This window comes from Rhea americana, unplaced genomic scaffold, assembly GCF_003343005.1.
Source record: "Rhea americana isolate MKP2758 unplaced genomic scaffold, rheAme1 scaffold_0, whole genome shotgun sequence".
Classification (NCBI taxonomy): Eukaryota; Metazoa; Chordata; class Aves; order Rheiformes; family Rheidae; genus Rhea; species Rhea americana.
The window spans coordinates 21122735-21145107 of NW_028185037.1; the positions used below are offsets into that span (position 1 = coordinate 21122735).

General features: G+C 40.7%; 1 protein-coding gene across 3 annotated transcripts in view; it reads right to left on the reverse strand.

Annotated features, from left to right (window-relative positions):
* SLC45A4 (solute carrier family 45 member 4) overlaps positions 1–22373 on the reverse strand; it is an 87792-nt gene that overhangs the window by 31602 nt on the left and 33817 nt on the right. For 2 of the 3 annotated variants that reach the window (XM_085323510.1, XM_085323347.1), the window contains exon 2: positions 5623–6241. In XM_085323510.1, the coding sequence (XP_085179636.1) occupies positions 5623–5866 (244 nt within the window). In that variant the 5' untranslated portion in view covers positions 5867–6241. Of the gene's footprint in view, positions 1–5622; positions 6242–12318; positions 12410–22373 lie in introns of those variants that run through there. The other variant, XM_085323428.1, reaches the window with a different exon arrangement.

Sequence of the window (22373 nt, forward strand, 5' to 3'; positions counted from 1 at the left end):
CCCCAGGATGAAATGAAGCTATGCCCAGAAAACCGCACGGAGCTGGCGCATGCAAAGATTTAACTTTGAGAACCAAAGATGGTTATACACTTATAGTAAAGAAATATGTATGTAAGCTCTGATAGAGACGCAAAATAAGTTYGATTACTTGAGCTGAAACGAAGAGCCAGTGCTGCTTTCACGTTGAAGAGATTCCTCCATCTGCAAGGGTCTTTCCGGCCAGTTGGCCTTGTTCTATTTGAATTATAGGCAGTCTCTAAAAGCTCATCCGACTCCTTCGTTCCCCTCTCTCCCAACCAGCTCTTTAAGGCTTTTAGATTTCCTYTGATCTCAGGCTTAGCCTTAAGACTAGCCTCCTCCACGCTGACTTGAACAAGCAACTGATACTTTAATTCCTTTGAAGAAACATAGCTAAAAGCTAACTTATCTTTAACTTTTCATGCTTGGTTTCTAACGACATCTCCATAATCTCTTACACACCTACATTCATTCTTCTAGACGAGTATCAATGCAACGGTTCAATAGGGAAACTAACTGCTTCAGTATGAAGTTCATCACGTAATTTTAAATCTATTTAGGACGATGACTTGTCAGCAACCACTGCAAGATTCCCCCAAATCAGCAGTTTTATTATTGCTTAATACCCTTTTTCCATCCTGGCAATTTCACATGAACTAGATTTCAAGACCCTTAAAGCACAGTATGGCTAATCTTTAGGCTGGAAGAATTTTATAGATGAGATAAAGCACTTAGCTACAGTAGATGAGAAAAATTTAACAGCAAGATGACAGCCCAAACCCCAACTGACTATCCCACATTTATAATGCTGCAGTAACTCTAGCATCCTTTTGATTCAAGAGTATATAATGAGAGAAAGCRTTTCTTTTCCAAACAAAAATACCCTACTGCATTCTGCTCTGCTCAGCCTCTTTATTACAAACTATTCATTAGCACTGAAGGATTCAGTTTCCTGAAATACTATTGCTTAGTGTTATTGCCTTAAAAAGAACATTATGTACAGAGTTAAGCTTAAAACCACCAACTTGAATATTTAATGCTAGAACAGCTAATGTTTACGACAAGAGCCCATGAACTTCCATAGCATAACYACACAACGCCATCAGCTAAGTGCTCACGTATGAAATACATAGAAATGGAAGCTATTTTACACAGCATTAGAGTTGAGAYACGTCAGTGACTGATGGGAGAGTATCACTCATCTGATGCATTCCTTAGGTCAAAGAACCCAAATGGRGTATTTGCTTTATACAGACACATCCATACATTTAAGTTATCTGACACAGGTAAACAGGACAGAGAAATTGTTGGCGTTTTTCCTTACGTAAACKAACCTTGTTTCTTTTTAAAAGCGCGAGTGTAAGGCATTAAATAATTCATGCAGGAGAGCGAGGAAAAGTTCTGGGGCTGACAGTCACTTCTGTGCCTATTAACTATTCATAAGCACTCAACAGCATTGGGAAAAGCCTTTGAAGCARTAGCAAAGGCTTGGCAAAGCTTTTATTGTCTTCAATTTAAAACATGAAGCTTCATGTTTGCAGCCACCACACCACTACTCACCTGTCATACGTCAAGCTTTTCATGCTAGAAGCCACGACCCATTACTGAGCACAGGCACRTGGGTCCCATCTTTAGAGAAACCAATGGATTTACCAGTTGCCTTACAAGCCAAACTGTACTTTAATTACATTCCAAATCATCTGAAGGAAGCTATCAAACTGATGTTTATTAATAATTTTTAAGTGTTGTTAATAGTGGTCATATAACCTAATTTTGCTGCCCAGGTTACTTTTAAAAAGCTAACAGTTCCTTTAAGTTTCCATCAGCCCAGTCATTAATTTTGCCTCACCTTCACTCACTCAAAATACTTTGCAAAAGCCTTTCCAAAACATAGCTAAATTCTCCCTRAACCTTTATGAACTGACAGGAGATTTAGAGATTTAATCTTTACAAGCCAAGCTCAATAACGGAAGAAAATACACTATCATTTATAAACAACACCAGGCATTTTAATTCCCTCTCCCASATAAGCAGTATTAAGTACCACACGTTTCCGAAGGGAAAGGCCTCACCACACACTATGGAGTTTTGTAATATATGGTTGAAATGTGGCAGAGAAAGCAACCAGTAAGGAAGTTTATTATACCTTTACCAAGTGAAAGCTCATGTGCCATTGCATACTGTAGTTACATATTACATGGTTCTGTAACACCCAAGGTTATAATTTGCRTTGTTGGGGTTAGTCTTCATTAATTATAGAGAAAATCCAAAATAGCAGTAGAAAAATCACTTGGTTTCTCAAGCCCCCTGGACTGAACATGGAGCGCTAAAGGAGCTGGAAGTTTTGGTTGGGAGGAATTGTTGATTGAACAAGTCTCTAAAAAATGGTTAACGAAGATTTATAGAGGTCAAAGCTTTAGAAAGTGCCAAGCAATACCATCTCAGTTGAAGTCAGCCTGCCAAGACTCAAGATATCTGCAATATTTTTGGATTCTCTAAATTGTTCTAAACACATTAGCTGCTTAATTTTGAATTCTTAAGCTGCAGATAATGGATAAAAAAAATCAAAGAGCAAGTTGGAATTAAAAATGTGTAATATATGTTTGGCTTGTTCCTGTTGCTAAGCTACTAAAACTAAGTTATGACTACAAGACTGTTACTAATTTGTGGCTGTATTTTAAAAAGGTACTGTAACATCAGCTTAAGCATAGCAATAAAGGCACAGATTAAAGTCATAAATTAGAATTTATTTTGGTAGTTGTACAGCATTCAGTRACCTCCAGATCTTTCTAATTCACAGTATCCTTCAATCCAAAGASCTCTCATTGCTAGCTTTAGTTCTTTTGTTAAAAATTGAAAGTTTTTGAAAATTTAGACACAGAYAATTCAACCACTGTTGAATTGGAAATGGACTTTTCAAGGGACTGTCTCCTTTAGCTGYTGAAGTCTCAGGACTTGTAAAGCAAGTAGGACAAGCCACTGATCTGTCAAATCATGAATAACTAGCAAAGTCCCTCTAACACTTGCAAGCAAAAAGCGTCTAACGTACTAACTGGCCTACGATTTCAGTCATGGTCTCCGAAGAGTTCAGGGACCAAAGTTTACTCTGAGATGTAGAATGCAAGGACATACAGGAAAGCTTCATTCTTAAGAGCCAATGTGCATTTTGGCATACTTTTTGGCATACTCTTTGACCAAGGCTTCTGGTTCCTTGGCTTTTATGAGCAAAGTTAGTTGGTTGTGTTATCATACTTCTCCAGGAGCCCCTTCTCAGAAAGGATTTCTCAAGTCAAATTAATATGATTCGGCAAACAACTGAATGTTGCTTTTATCCAAAMAAGATGCAGAGGGAATATCAGGGCAGTTTAACAGCTATATGCAACCCCTTTGCTGAGGAACAGCCACAGCTCGTGTTGAGACAGACAGATGTTGAGGTCGATAAAAGTAAACAGAACCACGTCAGAGGTAATTACCAAGCACACTAGGTAAGTCAACCATGAATTACTTAACCCTTAAGTGAAACCAACACTGTTTGCATATGCAGAGCGCTAAAGATTTCAAGTCTCCAAACTGCTAAGCTTATAACCAGGTAACTCCATTTCCTTATCTACAGGGCATATAAATACACACACCATCGCATCGCCAGTCTTTTGCATTTGTCTATTTGCCAACTTTTCTAAAAGTGAGAGCTCTTTTCTTCCCTTCCTCCAATCTCAATGTTATTTGGATCTCTGGGGTTAGAGGAGGAAGGGAAGAGATATTTTCAATTATCTGGAGGAAACAGATTTGCTAGAAGAGCTCACAAAAGAACTGGAAACCACTAGAGTGCTCCATAATTAAGGGGATGGTTTATTTATACAGTCTGACCTTACTCATTTGGTAAGGTAAAGTCAGCTCAGCGAGCTATACATTTTAAACACCCAAGTGCCAGCACAAATAAGAAAGTGAACAAAAAAGTTTAAATCACTTACAAAACTGAGGGTCTCCTCCATGAAAAGCAGGATGCCAAGTATTTTGTATTCACGGTAGACAGTAATCGAATCAAAGCTGCTAGTACAATTGAAAGGACTCAAGTCTCTAAATCCTGGCTTATCCAAAAGATGCACAATCTCAAAAGAGGTTATGAACATCAAACATTCCTAGATGAAGTTGCAGGTGTTTCATTGAGTAAGTCAGGCTGATCKCAAGGTTCCTGTTATGGGGACACTTGTAATCTACTAAGCTATAACAGATCCAAAAAACCCACTTGAGCTCTGAAAAAGAAAGTTTTCAGGATATTTGGGAGGAACAGCCCACCAGCATCTCTCATCAGACTAATGTMCTGATTCCTGATGCACTTGTTGGCCTAGATGTTTCATTTGGAATGCTAACCTTTAAATTTTTAAACACTGTAAATATTATTTAATGAACATTATTTCTGTTTCGCCACAACTGGGCATGTTCTAAGGCACAACTGTGTGTATAAGCCAAAGCAAGCATAAGCATACATATAATATGCGTATGTTGTATATGCTCTTATGCTATGTACACACACACACACACATCTTTGATTCAGTCACATATGAAGCAYTCTCAGTCCAGTTCTTCCATTCACCTTTATCCAGTATTTTCTGATATCTGACAGAACATGATTGCTGGACTGAATAAAGGTAACGTCAGAAGTTTTTAAACAGTGTTTGGCCTTTTATCTGGAAACGTAATTGTAGTATCTCCATGAGACTTAATGTGATCTCCTTCCTATTGTAATCCCCATTTTCCCTCCATTTTATCTAAAGCTATTTGTATCCTGGTAAGGATCTAGATTATTAATGACTTGCTACTTTACAGTACAGCCAACAACCCTATGAACATTTTTTGCTAGTATTTGTGATTCAGATAAAATATGAAATTACAGAATTATTTGCTAATTTGAGGCTTGCAAGCAGTTTGGGGGCAGAAGCTTTAACAAAATTCCATGACAAGAACTTCCACTGATCACTAATCCACCTGAATTTTTTAGTTACCTAATCGAGTTGAACAAAAGAATGAACTATGAACACTTATTTCCTTTCATCAGGTTACAATTGAATATTGCATAATAAAAACAAGTTTCTCGATAAAGGATATGTTTAAAGATAAACAAGGCAGATTAACCATGTAAAACAAGACTCACTAGTGCCTTGATATATAGGTAACATTTCATTAACAACTGAGAAGCCAAATTATACAACTTCGTATTCTCAAGTACTATAACCTGAAGCATTTGTCCATAAATGAAATTTAAGTTTCATTGCAATCCTTTATGGTCTGCTGCTGCTTCTGGTTTCTAGAATACTTACCTTTTAACAAAAAATTTTAGAAGCTTTTAGGCAACTTTTACATGTGTACTCAAAACTTAAATCAGGTTAAGCTTTTACAGGGGGAAGCAATATTAAAGGATGAACATAGATACCTTCCCACGTAAACATGGTCATGCAATTGAATCTATGGCACAAGTACAAAAAAAAAAATCCTTACTGCCAGTGTGCATTTTTAGTTAGCAGCTTCCACTTCCTTTTTCCTCTGATTTTAACCAATGAAAAAAGATAAACAAGGTTTTGTTTAAAAGAAAGAAGAATTACTTACCGATTTGTAACAATACAGGTGTTACCAAAGCTGTCTCCATGGCATAACAAAATTCCCTGCCAAACATTACYGCACCGTGCATCACCCAGAGGCGTATTGGTATCCGGTCTATGGATCCTTCACTAATGGTCTCCTCTCTACTTTCATTCTCCTTGTTTTCTGGTTTCTGAAGCTGTGCCACAGGTAGATCTTGAACTTGCATAGATTCCGAGTCAGCATTCTGAGGAGCCATTTTCATCACCATAAAAATATATATATATATTTATTATATCTATATAAATACTACCATATCTCCAAGGACAACTTAGGGTGTCTTCTCTTTCAGCTTCTGTTCCTCAGGCAAGTAATGCTTATATTCCTCGTATACAAACAGGTATCTTGCAACTTCTTGTAAAGGTATCAGATAATAAGAACAAAAAGCTATTTGGTAGGAATTTCAACATATGGCTTGCTGGTTTACTGTGAGTTAGAGTTAAAAATCCATAATTGCCATTCAGTTAATACCAGTTTCATAATTATTATTGAAGAAGTGCTGAAGTTGTTTTTCTTGCTACAGAGAGGTGGAAAGGCGACACAAAAAGGTGCTCCACTGTTAATCCCCATCGAGTGGCTGATTAATCTGCAACAAAAAGCAACATTTAAAAAAATTTCAATGGCATTTTTCAGGATATTGTCCCCCCCTCCCTTTTAACCATATACCCTATTTCCTGCTTACTGTTTCCCATTGTCCTTGCTTGGTGTAGGGTCTTTTATTCCACACTCCCTCCTACCCTTGGACTTTCCATTTAAAATGCAGTTATTTCTAATGTTTAAATGATGCTTAACTGCACTAAGTTCCTCCAGTTTGTGGTCCTACACCACAAATGTATCTGATTCTCAGAAGATCTAACATAAGACTAACAATTCTGGGAAACTTAATGCAGGTTCCATTTCAGAAACAGCTAGGATATTCCAGYACCATGCCAGGAAGATGACTCAGAGATTGCCAATTGTTCCCTGGCCACAAGGACATCCCAGTTTATACTCTGGAAGTTGTCAGTTACTTTACAGTAGCATCTAAGACCCAAAGACCCTCCTCAAGCTTCCACAATACTAAAAAGTCRACGGTACAGCTTGGTAGAAATGTTTATACTGTGGGAACTGAGACCTACTTACAACACAGATACTCAAGCCAACATCAGTGGAAATAACCTATTAGGAATGTAATTTTAAAGACTTTTAATGAAGAGCAGGCCACCTTAGTCCCAACCTCCTGCGAGGCCTCTGAAGTCCTTAACAGTAGAATATCTCCAAGATGAAGCTGCTTGTACCCTTTCCTTCAATAAGTATCACAAGACRGCTCTCAAAAGCTAGAGTTCATAAGCAGAAACTAAAGGAATGAACTTTTTAGAACAGAGAAAACTGAGCAGGAACAGAAACAAAAGGGTTCTGCAAATACATTCTACTCGCTGCTCCCAGAAATCTCTTAGGAAATGTTCTTCCCATCAGATTTGCAGGTTCCTTCAGTTCAGAAGCTTTTTAGTGACTAGCAGCAATGAGCTGCAACCTCTGGGCTTTCTGTGGTTTTCCTACTTGCTGGATCTCACACGCTCTTTGTCCATCTCCTCTCATGTCCAGATGGACCTCTGCTCTGCGGGCTCTTCGTGCCCCACAGCTCCCAGGGCACAGCCAGAACACAGCAAACAGTCACTGCCTGCCGCGCGTGGAAGGTGGTCAACTGAGTTTATTTGGGTTTTGAACAGAACGACTAGAGCTGTAACCCCAATATTAGAGTCAACTCAAAATACTGCCATTTTTCTCCTKCTAGGCTCACCAAAATTCCCGGTGTTCACAAATTTGATCACCTTGATAAGAAACTAATACTACAAATTATTTTTGAGCTGGTCAAACCTTTAAATCATGTGTGAAAAGTTAAAAATAACTTTCTTACTCTGAACACACAAGTGCTTGATGTTGTTTCAAGTGTTAATCTATAAACAACAAACAGTTCAGAACAAAAGATCTCAAGAAACCATTTCTCCACCCACTCAATACCAACAGGGGCAGCTGAGATGCCCTGCTCGGAGTTACCGAATTGCGGCACAGACAGGTACTTATTTCCGTTCTTCATGAACTCCTTGCTGTTATTACACCTTTTATTTCCATCTCTCAGGGGTTGGATTTGCTATGTTCCTGCATGGGGTAGAGCCTATTTGTCTCCTTCCAGCTGCTACGCTGAACTCTCACCAGGAGGGGCACATAYGCGATTCTCCTGCCTTGCTTTAGTGCCTGAGGTTTCAGCTGACCCCTTGAATGGCTACTAGTTTATCATAAATTTAAGTGTGTATATGAATACACACATAAATACCGTGTGTATTAAAAAAAAAAGTCAGGCTCAGTAAAACCTACAAAGTACAGGTTCCAGAGCAGGGGCAATTCTTTTAATTACAGACTAGTAATAAAATGTCTAATTACMAGCAGGCTTGTTAGACAAAATTCCACTTGGTAGAATTTAACAGGTTTACGTATCAGCTCTTACTACTCGGAAATCGCTCCGAACCTATGTAAAGCTTTCTCTTCCTCAGACAAGTAACAGAGCAAGGGCTACGGATAACATGCTGTATTAGATGGTTATAAAGACTATAGGCTTTTTTTCCTCATGCTTAATTTCACTGTCCAGGAGGGATTTGATTCAATTTCCCTAAACACCTCATTTAATAAGTAGTTACAGGGTAGGAGAATGAGGGTTGGACAGGCACAGAGGTCCTCACACCACAATATTTTATGACAGGCTGGAGGGCAGCCTGAAGCCACAAGCAGGATGACACCAGGCTGGGAATATTTATCCCTGGCAAGGCATGAAGAGGCAGAACAAAAGAGGATATCTGAGATTTAGGCCATCCAAGCAAGACTCTTAAGGGATGCCTAAAACAGTTACGCTTCAAGTGGAAGATGAGGGGGAGGGACCAGGTAATTTAAGAGACAGGAGTAGCACGTGATAGACAGAGGTTGTAACTGGCACAGACAGAAAGAACAGCATCTTTTAAGCATGCCAAAAAAAGCACTTACAGTATTAAAGTGCAATAGCAAGAAGCAGAATGGGCAGGTTTTATCTAACGCAACAGAGAATTACTGTTCCATTATGCCAATTTTGCGGTAAGCATAATGCTAGTCTTCCTTCAGTTCTTTCATCTGGCTCCAAGCGAGCGTCTCGCACCAGAGTCGGAGAATAACAGCCTCCCAGAAGGGCTTCTTTCATGAGTCCCGTTGTGTTCGTGCTCGTTTTAGACTGATCCAAATTCTGCTGCTCCTTTCCAAGTTCAGTTTGAACTTGGCAAGTCTGAATAGTGGCATTGTGCCTTATCAAGAAAGGGAGGCAAATTTATTTACCTGCTYGAAGTAAATATTACTGAAGTTTGTACGTGATGAGGAACTCCAGAGTAAATGGTATGTGAGGAGGAGCTGCATTAAAATACCAGCAAGGGCACACCTCCGTCCCTGGGTCTAGCACAAATAGGTCTTTCTTTGCCTTTGTCAGCTAGGAAAATCAAGACTTGATTGATAAGATTTTTCTAATACAGCAAAATCACTTTACTAATGAGGTCCAAAGGTTTCATTTCATTGATAATTCCCCCAAGAAACAGGCCAGTATTTTCCTTTCCTTTAAAAAGTGGTTAAATTGGGCTTACATTTTACCTATCATTCAGCCAATATAGGTATTAAAAGAGCTGGTAACCCTTCCTCAAGCAGGAGTGGAGCAGCACAGCAGCAATAAGCTTTAGAAAGACAACTTCCCTTTCACCTTTGTGACCATCRCACCATGCAGCASCCAAATAWGTTAACATTAATTAGCTTAAAAATGTAAATTGGCRAATAAGACAGTATTTATCTCGAGARGACCACTTTCTGCCATCTACTTCCCATAAGGTTTTACCAAATTATAAGAAAGGAGAATGAAGAATTTCATCCATGGAAAAAGGTTTAAAGCTTTACTTTCAGGCACTGTATGGAGGTTGGGTGTGAACAGAACTTTAGATCAAGATATATTCCTGCTCTTGTAGAGTGCATATGGGGACACGAGGATTGATTACACTCACTTTCCTTCAGCCTAACTGCAGATGTTTCGCTTGGACCTTTGGCCACATTGCAATAACGACACAAGCTGTAAAGTGGTAGTTTATATTTCAACAAAACTGGCAAGTCGCATATTCTGAAAATGAATCCATAAGCAAAAATCGTACCAAGCATATGAGAAGCTTTTATAAGTCTTATCTGTTATACTTTGACTCCCTTGCATCTAGGCATAAGTCAGAATACGCGTGTGTGAAGCCCAGCACGACACGTTACGGGCTCGACGAGGCTACAGCCTACAGCTTAGTGACAGACAGCATTTGCACACCAAGCCAGAGGAACACTACTGTCTTCTTTTGGGTTCCAAAGGAGAGAAYATAACTATATAAATCACATCTGCGGCCCACAAAATCCAGTGTTTTGTCCCTAGCGAGCGCTGAGATGCCAGAGAAGTACAAAAYGCTCATGCTAGGCAATTATTCCACACGCTACCTCAGGCGAACGACTTCTATCATAGTTCACAGTATATTTTTTCCCCCTCCTTAAACATAATTTATGATTTAGAGGTTGACAAGCAAYGTTCTCGTATTTGTGATACCATCATCCAGAGATCAGACGATGGGTAGCACACCCATTGATCCCAAAATAGAGCATAAACAGGGTTAACAGTGATCTTGTCCAAATCTTTTAAGACAAAGCTATTTTAGTGCATGTTTCCAGATAGCTGTTGCCTACAAGAACAGGAATGCTCTGTTCTACAAGCAGCTAGAATTTCTGAGCCAGTGCCAAAGCATACGACTTTAAAAGTTACATAGTATACAGCAAATTTCAGGTAATTACATACATACTTTAGTAAGTTTGGCAAGTTCAGTGAGAGCAGCTGGATACTATGAGAAAATTTCAGCACTTTTAGGAAGTTTTTTTTTCTTTTTCCCCTTCTCTGAAGTCATTAGGCAATCACTGAGGCATTTACCAGCCTGAGAAACGATTCATTTCAACAGGGGAGGTGTGCATTGCTTGCAAAACCTTAAGTCTTGAAGGGAAAAATAAGCATGATCTAAGCAAAAAACGAAGCAAGGACCTAAGAAAAAAACAGAGATTGTAAGCTAAAAATGTGGAAACCATTCTGTCCAAACGCTAGCGTGTACATAAGGGGATTGACTGCAGGCAAGCTATCATCTTCTCTCATCCTGGTCTTTACAGTGTATTGCATTAACCTCCAGCCACTGATCTAGCCATCTCTTCAAGATCTGCATCTTCCATTATCGTYGCTGCCTTTTACACGCGAGTACGCAGGCTCTACAACGCCTTGCGCACTACCTACCCCCTCCTTTAATTCCTGAGTACACCCCACAGACATACACACTCACAGCTGTGCTGCTTCACCCGAGCATTACGTTATGCTGGCAGGCCTGTAATCGCCCAGTCGTTCTAGTTATTTGTCAAATATCTAATTTCTTTCTTTCAAGTTGGTTTGTGCTGAGGTTTTTAAGCCACTTGGCCATCTCTTGGAAAGTTGCCTAGACTGACTGAAGTACAGTTTTAATAAGCACTCGAACAGTCTCCCATGTTCTCTTTGGGAAGGAAAGCAGTCTGAGCATAGCTGCCTTTTCCTCGGACTAAAACATTTGGCTGAATGCTTCTACGTCATTGATGAATACGGCTTATTATCCCATCTCGGATTAAATACAGAAAGGAGACTCAGTCCTGCTTCAGCTGGCTTGCAAAGCCATGCACCACTTGGAGTCATGCCTCTTTTAAGGCACAAAAGTAAAATGCCATTTGGACAAGGAAATTCCTCAAGTTTTGAGTTCAGATCTTCTAGTGCTCTACCCYGGCAGCAGAGCAAGAGCATACTGCTGTGAAAGAGCAGCTCTTGAAGGCAAGGCTSTCCTGCAGCCTTCTGCAAGCGTGCCTAAACCTCCCATTAACTGCTCAATTCTCAAAACATTAAAAACGATTCCAGAGAAGGCTGATCTAAGCGATTTTTTAACCGAAACAGCTGTGTCTCTGCACAGCTTGTTTTGTTCTACAGATCTRCTAGAGGGACAGACAGATGCTGCCACCATGCAGGTAGCAGCAGCTGAAACCGAATAGATACTCTTTGGAAATTGCAAATGGTGCTTTTGCTAGGGCAATCTGTTTTGCAAGCAAGGGTAGTTTTGTTTCACAGTCAACTGCTTGCACAGGGCTATCACACAAAATATTCTACCGGTTTATATGCTGATTATACTCTACATTTCTCAATCGCTCTAAGCCGACATAAACAAGTACTTCCTCTCAAAGTAGCCGTCTGTTCTTCCTTTTTTTTTCACCCCAGGTTCCTCACTCCCACCCTTTCCTGCATAGCCACGCAAACATTTATGAAGTGAACTGGACAGCGAAACCGATCTACTAACGTGACAAAAACATGGCCAAAAAAAAAATCTTAAAATCCTTGGCTAAGTCAGGTGAGTTGTATCTGATCGTGCGGCTGCATCGACCTGCGTCCAACACAGCGAGAGGATGGAAGGAGAAACAGGAGCGGCTGGAACGATGACTCCGGGGAGCGAGAGCAGCTCAGAGCCTCCGGGAAACTGCGGCCCGCGGAGAGGAACGAAGCTGTCAGYGGATCCCCGCAGCACCAAGGTCAAAACGTGGACTCACCTGCTCAGCTCCTGCTCTTCCTTTGCAGGAGGCAGAAGGGGGATCTTCGCTCACGCCGTGAGCGCTGTCGTTTCTTCTGCCTCCCAGTCTGACACAGATGCAAGGCAGAACACCACTTGCTTAGCCAAGAGGCAGCTATTTTCTCTCCCTGGTTGTTTTGCGGCTCTGTTGCTAATTATCAGTGGCTGTTTATAGTAACAGAGCCGGCCACAGGGGAAGTTTCTTTGGCCCATGTCAAGACTGTAAYGTTTAGCCATGGCAGCAGAAAGAAAAGCATCTAGAAAACATACCTGACGTTTTTGGTCCAGCTGGACCAATGCACTCAACGACTCTACTTGAAGCGTACTGGACGAGAGCGTATCCTTCTGCCCGTGTCGTTCCTTCGTAACGGTTTAGAGGCAAAAATCCCGCGGCTTTCTAGAACCACCACCATCTAAATGGGTCACGAGGCCTTCGGTTCAGAACGCCAATTATAAGCAGGTTTGTCTAAATTCCCGTTAAGGCTACACATCTAATTAAATTTGAATACAAAAAAAATTTGAGCTACCTTCTCTAAATATAACTGCATCAGTCCTAACAGAGGGGAAAGACTATACTTGATTGAGAATAAAAAGAAGCAGTTACACTGCATATTACTTAACAGTCTCATATTTGAGCAACATCACTCCAGATACTGGAGTAATACAATTTTTAAATTTGTATTACATTAAACTGGACTAACCTGTTCTGAATCACTAGAAGCCTGCCAAAGGAAAAAAGTTAAGGATAACTGGGTGCAACTGGATGTGTCCTAACATTTAATGCATCACTCAGGTAATCAAAGGCATTGAAACAAAGCAGCACAAAACAGCTTGTTTTACAAGAATATCCTGCCTAAGCAATCCTGACACCAAGCAAAGACTCTGTAGGTGAGAGTTTTCACAAGGTAATTTTGAGAGTTGAGGTTTTTCTTTTTTTTCCTTACGAAACCAACATTGCAAGCAATGCAGCACCTTTGGATCATGACCTGCTTTTGAGCATAGCACGCAATTTAGGCCACAGAAGCAAGGTCTGACAGGCGAGAGGGGGGAAAAATTCAGCTGCATGCCGCGAACGTGGAAGCTGAGGAGCAATCCGTCTCAGGGAAGCAGCATTATTTCCTCCTCTCGCGATGCAAATTTCTGCCTGCCTGCAGGATTCCTCGCGTACCAAAATCCAGCTGATGCCTTTTATGAGCCCTGCCTTACTGCTTTTTAAGCTGGGACATGACTTGTGAAAAATTATACTCAACTAAGAGAGCTGAGCGAGCAGAGGCGCTTCCCTTACTTCAAGGGCAGCCATCTGACATCCTCAACTCCCCAACAAGTCCACTGGGGAGTTTTTGGTGTATATATAGTTTCTTTGGTATATATAAAAATTCCAGAAATTATTAAAACCTGACAAAACCAGAGTTCCAGCTGCAGCATTGCCAGTACCAARCCCCGCATAAGGTTGCCTGGTTACTTGAGTCTTAACTTGGAGAGAGAGAGGGAAATTGGGGAAAACATCTTTGTAAGACAATACTATTTTCCTTTATATTTTGGGGGCCAGTGTCATTTCCCAAGCCTGATTATATTATTGGGGGGGAGAGAGTAGGAAATCATGGCTCTTTATGAAGTTACTGAAACAATTCTGGGAAGCCATCTTTTGAAAAGAGATCCAGAATTTAATGCGAGACAGACTTTATTCAGGGGATTGGATATTATACTGCTCCCTAAAGGCACAGGCTGCTACTAATATTAGATCAGATTACATTGTTAAATCACTGCTGCTGCTGTTTTTACTAGGAAATACTTTATTTTCTTAAACAGGGAAAGGTGGTATTATCTGATTAAACTTATTTTTGGTTTGCTGCTAGATAAAAAAGCCACCTATATGCTCCTGTTCAGTCTCATGGCTGTTGATTAAACACATAAACATGTAAACAGGCATAAATAGCAATAGAGAAGCCTTCCTAGCTGGAGGAAACCTGAACAGCTGGGGCTAGAGGTTTTYGCTAACGCAGGCAGTAGGATGCAGCTCCATTCTACAGCAAAGACACAGGCACGTCCTTATTCCTGACAGCAGGATCTCCAAGTAGCACGATCTGCCCAGAAAACTGATTGAAGGTTACGGGCAAGYTACCAAGCACTAACAGCTAAGAGCWTTCAAAAGCAAAAGTACTAATCCGGTCAYSACCACGAGGAACGCAACRACTCACTGGGATGGGGATGCCTCAGGCCAGTGTGAAACATGCTGTTAGGATTTGAAGCTGCTTCAAATAGCAGAACTTTCGCTAAGAAAAGGCACTAATTTGGTYGGAGAGTCACGTGCAGACTTCAGAGTCCGGCGTGGAGGAACTATGGCCCAGTTTGCGCATGCCCTGCTAAGAAATCCTCAAGATTGTAAACCATATTGAACACGAGAGTTATCTTCCATCAGAACTAAACTGGTTCATCACCTCTGTCTCAGTGAGGTAGGAGGACGGAGGAAAACAAACTTAAGGCTACTATCAGAAAACATCTCCGTATATTACCAAATAGATTAACTGGAACAGTCTTACCCTTTTGCAGAAGGAAGGCCAACATCTAACCCAATAAGGCTGGTGGTGCAAGAGTAACCCTGGCTATCAGCGCATCGTTGCCTTGAGCAGTTTTTGCAAGTTACTCTACCCAGGCTGTCCTCCTGATTGCACAGTGTGGCAAATGAATTGTACCAGTGTAACCATTTGCAAATTACTCTCCAGAATGAGCAATACTGTAATAGGTTGAGACTAGTATTTGGCACAAATATTCAGCCACAAAGAAAATCCAGGCCAGGATAAACTGAGTCTACATATGCAATGCTAGATATTTCTTGCAGATTTACTGTATCTAAGATAAAGAGTGCAGTACATTTATTTTCACGTACCAGAATCTGAGCTAATTATACTCAGTGCTCTGAAAATTCTCAGGCTGTATGAATTAGTTTCTTCAGGCTGTGAATGCTTAAGAATTCCAACTACTGCCAGAATATGTTTTAAACAATTACAGAAGCTATTCAATAGATGAAGATGAAAAGAGCACAGCACAGATCTTCATAAGTTGACTTCCTCCAGCATATTATTAACATCTGCAAGTCTAATTCCTTGGAAGGATCTCCAATTACCAGTCCCTAAACACATTACTGCCATTCAGTTTCACAAAACTCTATTAAAGTAAGCTTTTGAAAGCATCCACAAGACTCGTGCTCACCCTCCAAAGACAGAGAGGTTCGGTTTTGGGCAGCTTTTACTAACCCTGCGGAAATGATCAACTCCCTCAGAGGAAAACCAAAACAACTCACAAGAGTGTTTCTCACATTTCAGACTCCCCGAAGGGTTTGTAAACAGCTTAATATAACTGGTTATATCACTTTCCAGTCTGCAGCCTTACTTTGCCTTCTTTGAGTGGACTTCGAGGTCAAAGCGGTATGCCAGCGGTGACAGCTTGGTAATCCAGTTGCTCTTACAGTGGGAAGAGCAACCTCCAGTCTGAGCTAGCAYTGATCCTACGTAATTGCTAGGATCAGTCTGTCCATAGCCAGTGTACATGAAAGATGCCTTCCCTCCTGCCTCTCCCTCACCCCAACTTTGCCTAAGTTCCCCCCATTTGGAGCAAGTAAGAATACTCCAGCATCCCTTGATGGGCTTAAATGGAGCAGGCTGCTGTAATTCGGGGGCAGGGAAAGTATTTTAAGATCAAGAGAAGTTTTCATTTCTTATTTCCTTCCGTGCCACGCAAGAAGGTCTCCCTCTAACGCAACCGCGTTGTATACAGGGCACTAAAACAGCTGCTTTGCAGCCACAAGACGCCAAGCGTAGCACAGCATTACGTAGCTAACGGAGGAAGTAGCTGTACGTTAAAGCAGCAGACTTCAGCGGCGCAGCGGCTTTAGTAAGCCTGTTTAGTGCCTTCCGCATCAAAATAAAGTTATTATAAAGAAGTATCCGGTGCCAAATATGAGAAAGCAGACTCTAAAAAAAGTACACTTAGGTCACTTGAAGAACAGATTCAGATACCACATTCACTGCCCTAAAGTATAGTTATTTGACTTAGTTTCTGAATAATTTAGCTAAATGTTCGAGCCCTCTGAACAGTGACACACAGTCAAGATATTTTAAGGAGTAAAATAAAGAATCAGCTCCAATTATGTCCCCTTTGTACCAGAGCACCGTTCTGCTGGCGACCCGGATAAATTAACGTTTAGGAGGGTTGCACCGCAACCCTTAGTTTAGGCCACATCTAAAGCTGTTAGAAACAATACAGTAGGAACTTCCATAAATGATATACATTGACATTTGATTTAACAGTGCTAAGAGGGAGGCTCGTGCCCCCTTTAAATCCTCACAGTGACATTTTCCAGGATTAGGAGGAATCAGCGCCACGGTTTCGCCAGCAGCACCGTGACTCTTTGCTACGAGCGAGCCTGGCCGGTCACAAGGAGCCAGTGTGGGCAGCTGAGATGCCAACTGAAGTTTAACCAGCTTGGAGGTTGAGGCTTTGTCGTCCCTAGCTTACACTTGGTAGTTAATCTGACAAAGTATTATGTACCCTAAAAGGACAGATGCTGACCGAAGAGCAGCTCATCTCTTGCGACTTTTCCTTTCGAGGTTGCTATCAAATACACTTCCTAAGGTTACCTACAACATGCTGAGCCACTTTTGCTTGAATAATTAGCAGTACAAAGTCTTGCTGCAATATTTTACACTGAGTTTCAGGCTTTTTTCTAGCAGGAGAAGAGGCCCTCTGGATAAAAGAGGGTATTTTGAGTCCCCAATAAATCCTAGCCAACATTAGTTTAGTTGCAAGATTCAAAGGGATTGTAGTTGAGTCATGTTCTAGATGCAGGGTTGCAGAGGAAAAAGAACATGGAAATGAGAAGTTCAGCCCATGCAAGCACGACTGATGGTTTAGAAAACAAAGCTCATTAAGCTCATCTAGTTTTTTCTCTTTCTTTCTTTTTTTTTTTTAAAGCACAGCTCACTGCACACCAGCTAGAACACCTTTTGAGATCCTTCTCGGAGGCAGAATGAATTTGTGGTCAGATAGCATCACAGGTGTTTCTGTAAGCAGATAAAACTGCTTTAGCACTTGCAGGCACTGATAGCAGCGCTTGGAAAAYGCATGCTGGACAGTGAGGGAAAAGCTAGAATTCCAGTAAACCAAATGGCGTAATGCTAAAATGCAACAACTAGTAGGATAAGCTGGCAACTCAGTTATCTAATATCCTTGGAAAAGCATCTGATCCTCTATTCAGCAGTACATTTGCTAGAGTCAGACAGTTTTTTTTCTTGTTTTACTACCCTTGAGATTTCAGGATATTATCAAGCAATGTGGGAAATTCAGCTGGAAAAGAGGGAGAGAAGTAGCAAGCTGAAGCTCAGAAAAACAGTTTTTCTGCCTTTGTTTAAAAAAGACACCAAAACGCACATGTAACTAGTGTAAGCCATCTTCAGAGCAAGGAAGATCGAAGGGACTCCCTAAACCACATGAGTAGACTTTCAATGAAAATAGGGGTTACAAGTTAAAATCAGGATCCCAGAATTGGCCAACTCTCTAGGCACAGAGGCTCACACTCTCACACCTTCATTGAGCTTCCTGAAGTTTGTGGTTGCACCATTGACTTCTCCTCATCTTGCCTCACTTCCATTCAGTCTGGCTTCTCATCTGCTGCTCCATTCAAGAGATGGAAGGATTTTATTTTTTTTTTATCCTCTGATGCAGCACAAAGTCCCCTTCCAAAACCAGAACATTTTCACATTCCAATCATTTCCAGCCTCTTCTGATATTGGCAGTACTTTAATAAATCTCATTCTCACCAGGCAGCCTCAACAGCAAATGGTTCCCGTTTCATATGCTGTTAACAAGCTGTTTTAGCTTCTGCTCTTCGCTCTGGTTTAACCTTTTGGGTGGTTCAGCAGGAGCTGTTGCAAACAGGGACGCCCTGAGCTAGGACATTCAGTTCTTTSCTCTAAGCTTTTATTGCTTTACATTCTCTGATCTTGCAAGTGTAAAAAAAAAAAAAAATCTCACTGCTGCTGCTTTGGAAAGCTGAGTCTGACCTTACAGGATTCCAGATACTACATTTCTCAGCTGTGTGGTCCCCCTATCACTCTGATCAACTCTGCTGGCTTCTACTTCTTGCAGCATATTCATTTTTCTATTTTCAACATTTACTGGGTTATGATCTTCCAGAAGATGACTGTTTTCAGGTGAAAACCAGCAACAACCTGAACAATCACTGACCACATGCAGATGTCAGATAAAATATGATCTGAAAACAAATGCACCTAGCTGGAGCTATTAGGCATTTTGGACAGGACAAACTTCAGAAAGGGACGATTTATATACATGGACCAGAAAAGTCATGGGCTTATTTCTATGGAGGAAAACAAAGGTTAGTCATCGTTCCTAAAATAAAGGGATGAGTTGAATGAAAGGAAATTGCAAAATCAAAGTCATGTACTTGACTGACTACTGCATAATATTACCTAATGCCATCAGTTCAAGATGGTTTTTAAGTCTTCAGCTTATTTCTTTAAAGAACTGTTCTACTTTTAACTGGATGAACTGGATATTTTTCTTATCATTTTGTTCTGGTACAAGATAGTAGTTTGCCTTCCATGCCAGTTCCCATGAAGACAGTTAACTCTTAAAGGATTTTTACTCTCTTCTCCTACAGGAGCCTTCAGTTATTTCCCTGCTTTGAGCTGGATCCCTTCACTGTTTGAGGCTTTCATAGACAAAGCTTTATCAGGATTAACAGACTAATAATTCAATTTAAGGAACAACTTTACCAAGTATTTGGCAAAATCTTCACTTCAACAATTGAAGAGAAAACAAATGTTACCTTGATACAGGGACATACATAATGGGTCTAAATACAGAAAGCATTAGACTTGCTAAAAGTACACAGGTATTTTTGGTTTGAGGCCCACTCATAGTATCATATGAAAGAGCCTTTCAGCAAGTAGCAGAGTTTACCACAGTCTGACCGCGGCAACATTAATTGCTTAGCCTAGAATATCTAAAAAAGCCCACTCCAAGTACTTTCTGCATATTAGATGGTTTGCTGCATGCCTTTTCCACTTTCAGTTAGAGAAGACTTCAGTTGACTCTGGTTGTCTGGATTCAATTTAATTTGGTGACTCATGGTCCGCCTCTCCCCCCCCCCCAAAAAAAATCTAATTTTGAAGGAGGAAGGTTCTAATAAGTTAGGAATGATGTAGGATTTCACAGTTATTATTAAAAGCAGTAGATGCCATGCATCCCTGTATTAAGGCTCCAGCAATCTCGGATGAAGCCAGCACAAGTGGGTAGGAAACTCGGACAATATTACACCAATTTCACATCTTTTGCTATGAAGAGCAGCTGACCAAAGTAAGAGAGTTTATAAGGAGGCTTCCAGAGTTTTCTAGTGTTGGTCCAGAAGAAACACAATCTCACATGCTGAGAGCTGGTTTACTGAACAGAGATCTGAGGACTGCAAGAGATTAAAGAGACAGTCCGAAAAGTGATAAATTGGCAAATATTTATTCAAACACTGCTCCTGCTAACAATTAACTGCACAGATAGAATGGAGAAGGGACTACATATTTTCAGCAGAAAAATCTGGACATTGTAGCAGATGAGCAGAACACAAGTCAGTATCCTGCTGAAAGACAGACCATAAGTAGAAATACCTATTAGAGGTAAGGATTATTTCACATGACTAAGATGCCTCATCGAGTATAACATCCAGTTCGCACACTTTGGTGAACAAAGCACTCTATGCTTCAAAACAGATGTGGGCCAGCCAGAAAAAAAAATGGAGTGAATAACAGAAAGGACCATGAAAGCCAGAAGCCAGGACTAAGTCTGACAGGCATGAGATTATTCTAATGGTTTAAACAAAGTAAGGTTTGACAGCAGGTTTCAAACATAAGAGCTGTTGAAAGGACAACATGAAATGATCTCTTCTTTATCAGAGAAGTAACGATTGGCTTAAGCTGTAACCAGGAGGATTACAGGGTGTTCTCCACATGCTCCCAGCAACRGAGGAGTCATTAGCCATAAGGAGAAGAAAAGCAGGTTGACTCCTTCCTTACCGCACTCATCATCGGTGACTCTCTTGGGGCTCTACAGGCTGAAGTTGCTCCTTTCGACCCCTGAATCCTCGGTCCCGAACTAACRCAGTCGCCTAGCTACCGCGTTCCACCAGCGCAGGTGGGTTCCCATGGTGCGCGCACCCTTGTATGCCTTCACAGATAACACAGGCAATCTGAGGAAGACAAGCGTTTAATCCTTGCAGCTCGTGAACAAGAGCTACATTTATTACTTGACTGTTACAGATCTTAAAGCGGATGCAAGTTCCTGGTCAGCACACAGACATTTCACATTTTAGTTATGGTCAAGTGAGAGGAAGCCCTTAGGCTGAGAAATTTCATAGCTGTTAAAGCTTATTTTAATGAAAAAAGTATCTTGCCTTCTGGACTGTATTTTATTTTGGCAGCTTTACTAAGAGAACATTCTGCTTAGTCACTTTATTTTTCTTTTCCAATTACAGTACCAGCTTATGCAATAAACAAATGTGTTTACTGTTACARCTATCACTTGCCAGATTTTCAGAAAGAATGATTTGATTAAAGCAATGTGCAATTTAGCATAATATGCTTTAATGTTTGGGGCTCTAAGAGCCTAAAAAGACTTGAAATTTCTTATTATTGCTTTGTTTATGCAGCAGCCAAAATTTAATAGATAAAACAGGGGGCAACACATCCTTATTTAGGTCATCTGAAAATGAAATGCAGCTTTCTGCATTTATTATCCTGTCCTAATGTAACATTTTTGTTCATTCAGTAGCAAGTTTAACATATTTCCTCAAAAAAAATTTTTGCACTAAAATCAGACTTTTGACCCATTAAGTTTCCTGGGGATCTAGGTCACCATGAAATATGGTTGACCACAGATAATGCAAAAATTTTGKCTAGAGAAACAGTTTCTCAGCTCACCCTCCTTTGAGGGCTTGTAGCATTACCTTACACTCATCCTACGAGGTCCAGAGAGGGACGATGCATACAAAGCACAGCAACAGCATCCTGTATTCTCCCCRGTGAGAAAGTATTTGGCCTATGAGGACAAGCTTCAGTCAGGCTGTAAACTTCACTCCTCTGAAGTGCAGGATCTTGGAAGTAAAGTGTTACCAGCTTTCAAAACAGGGAACTGAAGTTAATATGGACACTAGTTTTACAGCTCAGTGTGAAGTGCCTCAGTACAGTTAAAGACTTGAGTTTACTCAAGGACAGACATTGGGTAACACATCCAAGCATCTGGGTAGGAGACTGAGCTGCTTGAAAGTCACCTGATCTCATTTCTTTGCCTGTATGGAAAAGAAACAGAACATGCCTATGCCTTCTGGCATGCCTTTTTGTTTTTAAACACTATCAGTTTAAAGAACTGGACAAATCCCAGGAACTCAAGCAATTTTAAAATGCTGTTTGCTTCGCTGCAAGCTAGAGACCAGCTACACATCATAAAAAAAAATCAAGAAATTGGTGAGTGTAGCAAACTGATTAGGTAATATAAATAAATTAGACATTTTTAAGAGAGCTACCAAGCCATGAGCAGACCAACTCAGACTTGTGTTCACCACAATAAGCACATCCTAGTCTGACATGAAGGAAAACTTCATTGGAACAGTCCATCCTGTTAGGCTGAGAGAGGAGCTCAAGTTAAAAAGGGGCCATCTTTGAAAGCTCCAGCTTGTGCCACAGGACAAAAGGCAAAAATTAAAAAAAAAAATAGGAGTTCAAGGTGCACTATCTTGGTGCACAACACTGTTCCAAACAAAAGCCTTTAAAGCCTTCAGATTCACCTTTTCTATCACTGTCTGCCCTTCATTCTGCACACAGCATCAAAAGCAATACTATGCAGTCCTTCACACATGGGAAGGAAGGTAAATATCCTTTAATTCTTTGCTTCATCCCTTTAACGCAGTGCTATGTTAGCACCAAAAAGCCTTTGCCAGCCTAGACATTTTTGGGAGCAGTTCCTGAACTC